This window comes from Candoia aspera, chromosome 1 (assembly GCF_035149785.1).
Source record: "Candoia aspera isolate rCanAsp1 chromosome 1, rCanAsp1.hap2, whole genome shotgun sequence".
Taxonomy (NCBI): Eukaryota; Metazoa; Chordata; class Lepidosauria; order Squamata; family Boidae; genus Candoia; species Candoia aspera.
Window position 1 is genome coordinate 51,110,136 of NC_086153.1, and position 13,013 is coordinate 51,123,148.

General features: G+C 34.2%; 1 protein-coding gene across 4 annotated transcripts in view; it reads right to left on the reverse strand.

The window, feature by feature from the left end:
* Window positions 1-13,013, reverse strand: part of EPRS1 (glutamyl-prolyl-tRNA synthetase 1) — a 45,942-nt gene that overhangs the window by 23,247 nt on the left and 9,682 nt on the right. For 2 of the 4 annotated variants that reach the window (XM_063303616.1, XM_063303598.1), the window contains exons 7-15: window positions 10,647-10,773; window positions 8,612-8,804; window positions 8,008-8,179; window positions 6,673-6,906; window positions 5,846-5,930; window positions 4,139-4,198; window positions 3,820-3,840; window positions 1,318-1,428; window positions 368-504 (exon numbers count right to left, since the gene is read on the reverse strand). In XM_063303616.1, the coding sequence (XP_063159686.1) occupies window positions 368-504; window positions 1,318-1,428; window positions 3,820-3,840; window positions 4,139-4,198; window positions 5,846-5,930; window positions 6,673-6,906; window positions 8,008-8,179; window positions 8,612-8,804; window positions 10,647-10,773 (1,140 nt within the window). The remainder of the gene's footprint in view (window positions 1-367; window positions 505-1,317; window positions 1,429-3,819; window positions 3,841-4,138; window positions 4,199-5,845; window positions 5,931-6,672; window positions 6,907-8,007; window positions 8,180-8,611; window positions 8,805-10,646; window positions 10,774-13,013) is intronic. The other 2 variants (XM_063303625.1, XM_063303607.1) reach the window with 1 other exon arrangement.

A 13,013-nucleotide genomic window follows, 5' to 3' on the forward strand; every position in this document is an offset into this window, starting at 1 on the left:
GCTGGATTGGCTTGGATTGGGGTGGCTCCTTGGCTAACAACTGGCAAAATTTGCTTAACAACAGCAACGGGGATTACCAGGATTGCCACCGCTAAGCGATGCAGTCACATAATGTCTCACTTTACTACCCCATCTCGCTTAGTGACTGAAATTCCAGTCCCAGTTATGGTTGTAATTTGAGGACTACCAGTATGGTTCCCTGTATCACCTACTGTATGGTTTCCAAGAATCTCATGTGCAGTGAAAAGGAGAGTGGGTTTTGAAATGGAATATATACTGTAATGATTTCAACCCACTACAGGTTTTAAATATTGAAGAAGAAATTCCAAATACAGTATCAAAAGATAAAATCCAATGTAAAACCTACTTGTGTATTTTAGTGATGATTATGTTGCCCCAGTTAATAAATGTAACCATTTCTCCTTCTGTCAATGTCTCTGCATCTGCTCCTTCAACCAGCACTTTGGGACTATACCAGACAGGCTTCAAGCCAACTTCAGCATTCTGCATATTAACAGAAAAGGGTGAAGAGCTGGTTTGTGTTAGAAAAATTACAACAGAACAATCTATTCTGGAAGAAAATGCAAAAGTTGTGTGTTTGTCATTGTGGTAAATTGTTTTCCTTAAGCCAAGAGGAAACAACTTTTTGGATAGTCTGAGAGGTACCTTGGAAAGGTACACTAGGGAGGTGCAGTCCAAAAGGTGGAGGGGAACTGGACAAAGATGTGGATGGACTCAGAATCAACATTATGTTTAGTTTAGTTTAGTTTAATGTTTAATTGCAGTATTTTTAATGTCAATATTTAATGTCAATCTTTTACTTAAATTATATCTAAATAATTTACATAATTAAAATTTTATTTAATTTAAATAACCTACAGTATAAGTTTTTTCTTTCCACAGACTTTTCTCCAGAACTGAAAAGGCACTTTATGCCCGTCCAAACTCCATCTCATTCCTTCATAGCCTCAGCAGATGGCAGCACTGCTCAAATCTCAGAGCTAAGCAAGGTTACGCCTTGTTAGTACTTGGATGGGAAGATATCCTGGGAATTCTAAGGCTGTAGGCTAGGAAAGAAACTGAAAAAGCAACGAGGAAGAAGGCAGTGGCCAACCATTTCTATAATGCTGGTTGAAGACATTTACATGTTTAAATCCTTTTGTTAACTCTGCTGTTCTTCCAAACTCTGACAGTCTCTTACAATAGTCAGATATGGTAATTTGATTTTGCTTTCTCTTCATTTTGTAGACAAACTCTAGGATTCTGTATCAGTTCTGACATTTCAACATTTTCCTTACAGCACTTTTTTAAACAAACCTTTGGATGTTTGGCCACTTCTTTCATCTCTTCTTGAGCTCCAGGAATATTCACTGTGACTATTTCATCCTTTAGCAAAGCAGTGTACCGAGGTGCCACTGGATCTATAACCTATACCCCAGGGATAATAATTTAAAAATTATAATTATTCAATTATTCACTTATGTTTGAAGCAAAGATCAGAGTTATGTGAATGAAAAAGTACACATATACACACAAGCCATCTAGGAATATTAACTGGTATTCTTTGTGTTACTGCACTGTTGACTGCAATTAAAATTTCTTGAATTTAAAATATAACAACAAAGCCAAACACAAAATACGCTTATGCAATTTTCCTGTACTTTAAGGAAAAAATTCATTTAAAAAAAAACCAAAAATCACTTTTGGGAGGGAAGCTGCAAAAGTGACATCTCACTTTTAAAAACTGAACATCAATATCACAAAAATTGAAAAAGGGGAAGGACACAAATATTAAATTCCTGACAACAAAGTACATAGTTTCAAATGAGTTTGTAGGTATAGGCATTCCTAACTGGAGGAAACTGTGTAATTTGGTTAAACATACATGTTAACTGTAAACATTTTCTTTGGATCTGAGCCACTTTGATCACTCATCAGTTTTAAATACAGGCATATCTACATGTATGCATTACATTATTATTAATATATAACCTTTTCTGAGACTGAAAAATAGGCAGTCAGAATTACTGTGGGATGCTCTTTAAACAGGAAAAAATTATATTAAAAAGCCAAATGACACACTGCAATTTAAAATACTTTTATTTTTTTTCTTTTATAAACAAAATTCCATAATTTTCTCCTTACCAAATCACTGATTTCTCATTGAAGCCACATATTTTCTATAAATGTATTCCAAAAAGTCTGCTTTCTAGCATGATTATTTAAATTTAACAGCTTTAGAGCACTATAATAAGGCAACATTAAAGCACTGCACTTAAAAATAGCCTCTATTTCTGCTTCACTATAGAAACTATTTTTTCTAACTTACTTAATACTCAAGTATAGCATTTTTCACCAATATTGTTTCTGTTGTTAACACACTACTAAATTATTTATTTTAAGCATTTCCATCTTCCTTCAATGACATATTATTCTATACAACTGAATGACTTATTATTTTATACAATTTGGAGGTTTTAAGGAAGCGTGGGTAACCTGTGGTCCCCCTACAGTTCTCAGAACCTCATTTGCAACCCCCAGAACTAGTATTGTTTAAAAAAATTATTGAAAACTTCTACTTACAAGAAAATATCTTATATTCTTTTTTCCCAAATTTCCCAATTTTACGCAAATGGGAAAAAATACAAAAAGCTAAACAATGGGGGGGGGGAAACCCTCCATATTTCATGCTTAAACTTATATAAAACATATAAGTAACTAAAAATAACTAATAAAGACTACATTCTGTATTCTTGGAAATACATTCTTAGAGATGTATAAGAGAAGCATCACTCATGCCTTTGCTGCCTATCATAAATACAAGCAAATTGTTGACATATTAACCTCACATCACAGGGTTCAAAGTCAGCTCTCTGGCTCTGGATGAGATTTACACATTAGCAACTCTTATGTGATTAAAAAGTATGCAAAGATACAAATAGCTTATTTTATCCACAATTTTTGGAAAAATTCAAATCTTTAATTAGTCCATGACTAACCAGCAGTTGTTTACTGCATTAAGAGGGATTCTCTTCTGCTCTAATCGTTAAATTTTGTTAATGCTTCTACTGATCAAATAATTTTCCTTTCTTGAGAACCAATAGTATCTTACAGGAAATTCAACACTTCAGCTTCACTCTTGCTCAATGAGAAGTCACTATACAGGGCAATATACAGCCCTAACAAGTGAGCAGTCCAACAGCTTCAGCTAAAAATTATTATGTTTTGTAAATTTAATACACAATTTATGCAGCAACAGAAAGAACCAATTGATAATCCCTCACATAAATGAAGAGAACGAATTGGAAGAGCTATAGGAGATTACAAGACACATGCCAGGCAAGCAAATACTGAAATCTGGGAAAAACCTATTTGAAACGAAGCAAAAATCCAGATGCATGTTAAAGAATAGGAACAGCCACAGAATTGTGCAGAGAGACACCAACAGTTCGCCTTATTATAGTGTCCAAGCACTTGCTGCCAAAAAGCAACTAATCATGTGAAGATGCAGTATTCCTTGTTTAATCTTTCAACTGAAGAACAATGAAAGAAGTTTACTAATTATCTTGCGGAGGAAATATTATAGCCTTCTGTATACTGCAGAAAGGCAGAGTGAATAGCTTTTAAACTCTCTCCTCTATTGAGAAATCATTTTTTTTCTCTTTAGCATAGGAATAATGCATTTTTATGGAAATATATAGCTCTTGTTATGTAAGCAAATGTGATTGTGTATGAGAAGCTGCATAATGATTGCTTATGCTATGTATGCTTACAATACTGTAAGCTATATGCTAAGGCAGAAAAAGCGTTAAGTAATACCTTCTTACAGATAGTTCGCAGCTTGATGGCAGAAAAATGAAATGCAGAATTTCATATCAGATTTACATCAGCAAAATATCATTACCTTCCCATACAATCCAAAAACAACAATTCAGAATTGATTTGGCAAAAGTAAGTAAGATCAATGTAAGCCTTGTTAGCAAGATGGACATTCCATTTTCCTGAAAAAGAGGCAGATGAAGCAACAAACTGCATTCACTGGTCCTGAAAGTGCACTCAAAGAATTCTGGATTCACTATCAATACAAGAGCAGGTGTCCACCTGAAATGTCATCAGATTAAAATAAAGACAAATGTACCTTTTTGTTAAATGACCAAATTTTATCCCATTCCATGTTTACAACTGATCTTGAAGATCCCTGTAAAATGTTAAGGAAAAAATGCATTGTCTGAGTAAGCGACATTCAATACCACATTACAGACATTTGATACACAATGATAAATGTTGGTGGGGGGGTGGAGGCAACTGAAATACAGTTTTTAGTCCCTAACAGCGGCCTGAAGAAGCTGGGTGCTAATGCCAAATCTATCGCAGGGTGATTCTGCACACTGCATGTTTACTCTTAAGCACCATGTTTTTACTATTTTGATTTTTTAAAAAATAGAACTGCTAAATAATACAACTATATTGAAACCATATACTCAATGCAGGCAAAGTCAGAAATCCCTATATCCATCAAATAGCAAGAAGGAAGTAACTTGTACATCAATGTACTTTAATTTAAATATTATTAATTTTGCCATTTGCCTGTGTGCTTATATATACACTTTTGTAAGACAATAGCAATATTCTTTTTTAAGTGTATAGTAATATTAATTGGCTCTTTTGGGAAGATAAATCAATTAAAAGAGGAAATCTTTTAATAAATTTTATTTTTCTGTTGCAACAGCTTTTTTAACAAAGTGTGCTTTATTAAACTTTCAATAGCTCAGAAACTATATTCTAACAACGTGCGTACTAAAACTAATTTTCAAGCTGGGTATCATTCATACAACAAATATTTGCTTTATAAAATATTTTACCTCAAAATTATGTATACCACCTTTAGTTGTACAAAATAAAGGCAGGATATAAATGAATCAAACAAATAAATGAAACTATTTTCCTAATTTTTAATACTCGTATAAATACTAATAAGCTGGAATTTTCTTCTAAACATAAATCCATCTTACCTTTTCCCATCTGTAAGTCTAGCAATGAAGCTACCATGCTTCTCAAAAGAAATACAGAATCCTCTCTAAAGCTGCACAGCATTATTTCAAAATAAATACAGAGAAACCTCAATTTTTTGGACCTTGATGCAACAGACAATTTTCTGGACCTTGAAGCAACGGACCAAATTCTGTTACAATTTATGTCATTTTGGTAATTATGTCATAGTTACATAATTTGCATCATGTTATCACATGAATGTTACATGCATTGATGTGAAGACAAATTCTTTTATTTATAAGAGTTTGGGGAATAACTGATATCCTCTACCCAATTTGTCAGTTAAAATAAGGTTTCACTATAGTTTCACCTGGATTTATTTTTTAGTTTTCAGGTTAACTTAATAATTGTTTACAATTATTAGCAATATCATTTTTAAAGGAATTAATGGAAATGTACTTGTGAGGGTCTTATCCCCAAAGTGTTTTACATAATCACTTTCTTCTTAAAATTACTGTACAGATTTGACAAGCAAAGGGAAAAGTAAGATTTTTCAGATGTTATCTAGGAAGGGACCATCAAAGATTATTATGAGTGGAATTTGATACATCTCTTCCCCTAATGGAAATTCTTCACCAGCAGAAGGAATTAATTTCCCCTCCCCTTACAGCCCTGCTCATTTTCTTCAAATCTTGTTCCAAGGGAGACAGATGATCTCCCAAAGAAAATTTTAGGAAGCTGCAAAGGTTGTAAGAAATTCTGCAAGTCAAAGATGAGCAATGGATTCCACCATAATTTTACAAAGACGCTATAGCAATACATTTGTACATAATATGAAAATAAAGATACTTACCTGTGCAGCAATAAACTGCTTCAATCCTTCTACTGTCATACCTCTTCTGAGGACACCGCGCACAGTTGGAAATCTTGGGTCATCCCTTGAAGAAAGGAATCAGTACTTAGTTTAACACTGAAGAAATGGGATGGCTTTTTTAAAAAACGCTTTTATGAATTCAAAACACCGATCCATTCTACACAGCCTTATCTTAGCCTGCATCAGTTACAATATCTAACATTGGCTAATTCTTAGCATCTCTTTAATTCTTGGCCTTTTCCCTATGAAGAACAAAAATATCAAGTAAGTATGAAAGTGAAAGTGAGCATAGATATGTATTTATTGGGAAAGTTACCACACATATCTCCAAGAACATTAGGGAAGAAACTGAGCGCCACATTAGCGGCTGCAGAATTTTTATGGATTTTATATATGCTCACACACTCTTCCCAGACATTGAAACATATCCTTCCCCCTCAGACAAATTATTTCACTTCCTTTCATATTCACCAAATTAAAGTAGTGCAATCTTTGGGTGCTTACAGAACCACAAAGGAAAGGGGAGGAGCATGTGTAGCCTACAAGTCCTTCTAAATCCTTGTTCTAGAAGCTATTCTTAAAAGGCTGACCATGAAAAGAGAAGTTCTATCACAGCAATAATAATTCTGATGTTGCAGTGAAATTTTTAAAAATGATTTCATCAGTAGTAAATTAGCAGCAGGGGAATAAAGGGTGAACAGAAGCAGAGAGGCATCTGAAGGCCTCATGAAGCCCATGAGCTAGTAGTGAGAACATTTTAAAAAATGCAAGCCAATATTTTTGAATAGTTGTAAGACTTCACTTACCAGCCATCCACCAGCCCTTCATTGACAAACCAGGTGAGCTTTCTTTTAGAAAGCACAGTATTGTTGAGGTTTAAACGGCTGTACTCCCAGATGTAGGGCTTCCTTATTTCCAAGGCTTGAATGATCCAGTAGAATTGCTCATCTCTATCATGGTATTCTGTTGTTCTTAATGCATGAGTAACACCTTCTACACTGTCAACTATGGGGCAGGCAAAGTCGTATGTGGGATAAATACTGAAAGGTAAGTAGAAACACAATTAATCTTCATCCATACTTGACAGATGTCAAGTCTTACAAGTACCAATTTATTAAGCAATCACTGAAGCAATAGTATTTATCAGTCTGCTCGTGCACATTAAAAACAATAGGAAGGATGTTTAAGCAATTGCAAACTTTACTCTGTATTTGAATAGCCTGACATTAAGTATGGGTTATTCCTAAAATATTAAGATCTGGAGAATCCTTTACATAATCTGGGCAATGTGTTAGTTCCCGGAACTACAAATATCCCAGAAAGGGGGGAAAATAGATACATTTTTTAATTCATTTATAGCACAGGCACTCATTCTTAAATATTAGTTAATATAGCAAATTGGTTTGGCACAAACATTCCAGAAAGTAACATCAGAAATATCAGCAAATAACATTTCCCCAATTAAGAGTATGTGGGAGCAGGGGAGCAGTTCCAGGGAAGAATCAGTATGGAAGGGAAAGGTGCTTACTCTTTCTCATGCTCACTTCGAAGACTACCAAATAAAGATGTATTCTCACCAATTACAAATGCCCATGGGAAAGAAGGCATTAAAATATTAGTTCTTAGTTCTTGTTCAGTTTTTCTCCCTTCTCTTTTTTAAGAGAGATATTTCATCCCTAATATACTCCTAAATTCTTAACTAAGAATGAAAAACTATTTTTCTTACATTGCTCAATTGCATTCCTGTGAATACCTCAACAAATGAAAATCTAAAAGAAGCACTTGTAGAATTTCTTTACTTTGTTCTTTTCCGCCCATCTTCAGTGGATGGAGAGATTCGGACCTGTCACTAACCTCTCTCTCATGGGAATGACTGATTTAGTCCTACAGTTTAGGAACTTAAAATTGCTAGTTGCTTTAAGAATGGACGTCCTTCCATACTTAACAATAGACGTATACTGTAACAACCATATGCCTACTCAGTATCAGATTTTATCAGGCTATAAAACTCCCTACAAAAATAAAGAAGGCCTGGAATGTTAAAATCATTTCCAGGAAACCAGAAGCTATGTTGTAGATCTAAGAAAAAATAGAATAGAAAAGTCTAAGAAAATGAAAGGAGATTCTTCCTCAACACATACTTGTACTTATTTCCAGTACGTGGGTGTGGCTGATTTTTACAACGATAAAGAGTTGGGTCTCGCATGCATCCATTATTACTATTCATATCAATTTTTGCTCGTAGACAGCAAGTCTGCCCATATTCTGTTCCCTTTTTCATTTCTTCCCACATGTGAAGATTCTTCTCAACAGCTGTCAGATTACAAATATTTAATTTGGATTAAATTTGCTCTGATATTATTATACAATATTTACATATGAAAAATAATTTACATTTACAAACAAAGTAATTTGTATTTACATATAAAGCATGTGTCTTTCAGTCTCATCTCAACATTCTTTCCAGTGAGTTTGGCATTACCCAATCATAAACTAAACCATACGTCATTGTTCATAAATCCCAATGGATTGATTCATGCATCACAGCCAGCCAAAATCAAACAAATAATATGCTGACTTATATAAGATACCCAAGTGCAGCCAACAACTCAGTGAGGTTATTTTTAATCATTATCTCAAACACAGAAGGGTTATGTAACTTGATGTTAATGAGATAATTACCAAATATTAGAGATGTTTAATTAATTCAGTCAAAAAGGATACAACTTTGATAGAACATCTTACAATTATTCCTGTGTTTAGACTCTATTCTCTGCTCTCGCTCCATTTTCATCTGTTCTGCTGGCGTGTCATCTACATAAGCCTTTCCTTCATGAATGAGTTTCTCAGCATATTTCATTATTTTTTCAAAATGATCAGAGGTGTATGTAAATTGGTCTGGCTTAATGTGAAGCATTGCAACATCTTCCAAGATCACCTGCACATATGATTTTTAAAGCATTAGATTGGTATTTAATTTTTTTTTCTATTATTACACTGTATTATATATGGCAACCTGTCCTACATTGCTACATTTTGTCATTTCAAGGAGCTGTAAATGTGTAATTCAAGAAATAGAACTTTAGAAATTTCACTGACAAAGGCAATACTGCCCACTTAGAAGACTGTCAGAGGTTTCACAAGTTTCCTATGTCAACTATTTTTAATGCAATCCATAGAAACTGCCTGTGGGTTGGATACAGTTTTGGGTGATGTCCCAGAACTGCATCACGCAAAACTGCTCTAAAGCATTTGCAGAATCACTGCTGCAGAGCCTGGGAACAGGCAAGGGATTATAGGAGCAGAACTATGCATGACATTGTATATAGTCCTGTATGCTGTTTGAGCTAGAGAATCAGGAAGCAGTAAGAAAGGCATACAATAATATGTAGTATAGTTAACATAGCCAGGCATAACACATATACAGTGCAGGGACAGAATTAGCAAAGAGCTCAACTACTGTTAATGCGAGCATTGCAATATGATTTAAGATTGGACTCACTTAAAATTAGACTTGTAGTAATGTTACTTCATAGTAAGTTTATTTCTTTATTTTACTTTTATCCCGCCAGAATTATTTTTTTATAAATAACTCAAGGGGGCAAACATACCTAATACTCCTTCTTCCTCCTATTTTCCCCACAACAACAACCCTGTGAGGTGAGTTGGGCTGAGAAAGAGTGGCCCAGGGTCACCCAGCCGGCTTTCATGCCTAAGGTAGGACTAGAACTCTCAATCTCCTGGTTTCTAGCCTGTTGCCTTAACCACTAGACCAAACCGGCTCTGCATAAGTTATATGTAATGTCACTTATACATAATATAATATTATATAAATATTATTTAATTATATAAATATATAATTTATATAATATATATAATTTATTATATGTTAAAATTTATTATAATTTAAAATATGTTATTATATAATTTATATAATTATATAAATACGTAATTTATATGTATAGAAGTATATATAGATACAGTTACAGTTCTATAACGTACTCTTCCATAGATCTCATTATTTGTTATTCTAATGATACAAGCAATTTGGAGTTAATTACACATCATCACAGAGGCATCTGCAGGACTAGAAACAAAGATCCTTCTTATTCAATTTTCTAACTCACATTTAAAGGCAATATAAAAGATAATAACAGCAACAACTGTTTTGAAAGGTAATACAATATTAACCCAATTCACATGGACAAGTTTTAAGGTATGTAACTCAGCAACTTTGTTTAAAGCTAACCAAGATTCCATGCATGCCAATTACTTAAAAATATCTAAAACAATACAGTGTGACATTTCCTCCCCTTGCACTTCTGCAACCCTGAAAAGTATCATCCAGAAGTTGTTCCTTGAATTGGGTTCTAACAACGTTTCAAATATCACTATAGCAGCCTGGGAAGATGCCACAGAAAGCTGTTCCTTGGTCCAACAGTAATGAATAGGGAAGCAAATGTTTTATTGATTTCAAGGGTAAAAATAGCAACATGATACTATTAAAAAGAAACCAAGCTGAAAATTCATTGGGAAACTTTCATTACATTAAAATAGTAGTTTAGAAATTAACACTGTCCTAAATTATTTTAATGTGCACTGTCATTTACTTTTAAAAATGTGTTTGTTTCAGCAAGATTATAAATTAATGGCATTTAAAGTGATTTATACCCTCTGAATTAACATCAAAGGTACAAAACTGTCCTACTCAAAATCTGTACTGACTTATCTTGCTTATTTCAATTCTAAAATAAACCATATATGAATGTCTTTGAAATACCTTTTCAAAGTCTTCTTTTTCTTTCTCTGGATTTGTATCATCAAATCTCATTATCAGTTTACCCTTGAAGTTGACCTGGTAGTGCTGATTCAATAGAGCAGCTTTTGCATGACCAATATGCAAGTATCTAGAAACAAAATCATAGAAGAGAACAAAATAATTTAATGCTTTCAATATGAAGAAAAAAAGTAAATATAAACTGAAAAAGAAATGAGGCAACCTATAAATATTGTCGTACTACAATAGACTCCATGCAATCAATGTATTTTATTTAGTATTAAAAAACTTGACAATATTTAGATTTCAGCCACAATTTCATAGCCTGAGTACTACTGTAAATCCAATTTTTTAATATTAATTACCCTATTCCTTACCATTAATCAATCTTCACACTACTTCATGTAAATTTTCTGAAACAAGTTTGAGTTCATTCAGAATAAGGACTAAGAACACACAAAGCAGCTCTGAAGTTACTAATAAAATAAATTCCAAACAGAATACTAAACATTTACAATTATACACACACATATACACATACATGGGACGCGGTGGCGCTGCGGGTTAAACCGCTGAGCTGCCGATCGGAAGGTCGGCGGTTCGAAACCGCGCGGCGGGGTGAGCTCCCGTTGCTCGTCCCAGCTCCTGCACACCAAGCAGTTCGAAAACATGCAAATGTGAGTAGATTAATTGGTACCGCTTCGGCGGGAAGGTAACGGCGTTCCGTGCAGTCATGCTGGCCACATGACCCGGAAGTGTCCCTAGGGACAACGCCGGCTCCAAGGCTTTGAAACGGAGATGAGCACCGCCCCCTAGAGTCGGACTCGACTGGACTTTACGTCAAGGGAAACCTTTACCTTTACCTTATACACATACATACACTAATATATACAAAAATAATTTGGCACCTTAAACACAGTCATAGTATTGATGCACCCAGATGAAACTGCAAAAGAATGCTATTCTGAATGTAAAAAATGATTCAGAAATGAATGGAAATAGTTTGCCATTATCACTTTGCCCATGTGGTAAAGAAAGCCTAACTCAGATATCTATCTCAGACAAACAGAACAGTACAATATTTCCTTTAGAATTAAGATTAATATTTCCAATTCTCAACTATTGTGTATTTCCGGATAATGGATGGATGGATGGATTTATTTATTTGTTTGTTTGTTTATTTATTTGATTTATATTACCGCCCCTCTCCCCCAATGGGGGACTTTATGACACAAGTATCTAGAACATTTTACATTTTTCTCGTCAGTCTTAGAATATTGCCTATTTCTAAGCAGCAGGCAATTTTCTGTGGAAAAATTACTACCAATATACACAAATTCTTCTACTTGTTCTAGCTTTCAACATTCATTTATAATTTACAATTGTTCACTCTGTTTTCCATGTCAAACACAATTACCTTGGTCTTTGATAAATATCCAGATTCATACTCCTTGTTGCATCATACAATATATCTAACACTCACTGCAAATAATTCAGGTTCTCAGCCAACATCATCTGCATATAAAACTACATGTACATTCACATCTCCAACCAATACTTATTTATTTATTTATTTTTCTATCCCGCCATTATTATTATTATTATTATTTATAAATAACTCAAGGCTGCGAGCATACCAAATACTCCTTCCTCCTCCTATTTTCCCCACAGCAGCAACCCTGTGAGGTGAGTTGGGCTGAGAGAGAGGGACTGGCCCAAGGTCACCCAGCTGCTTTCATGCCTAAGGCAGGACTAGAACTCACAGACTCCTGGTTGCTAGCCCGTTGCCTTCTGCTACAATAATTACTTATATATTTATCTGCAAATATATTAAACATCCAAACAAGCATCACACAATCTTGACTTATTCCTTAATAGTGATCCAATCACTAAGCATTCCATTTATTTTCATGCATGCTTTACTTCCATCATATTATTGTATTGAGCAGCCAACATTCAATTCCATATTCTTGCAAAACATTATATAATTCAAGCCTATTATCTTTAGCACATTCCTCCTGCAAACGAAGAGATGGGAAACATTTTCAAATAGTTCTCAGTGAACTTTTGAGAAGAAAAAATCTGCTCTGTTTGTTCTCTGCCATATCAAACTTCACAAATTCTGCTGTCACCTCTTGTATCCTTTTGAGCAGAGTTATGCCAAACACCATCCTAGGTACACTTAGCAAACTAATCCCTGTATAGTTTTTCTATTCACTCATAGTACTTCTCCTTTGTACAGGAGAACAAAAATGGCATTCTTCCAATTGTCAGGCATAAATGCAGTCTTCATGCACATGTTAAAGAAGCTGCATAGACACATTCATACTTTAACATTTCACTAGTTACACCATTTATATTTATAGCCTT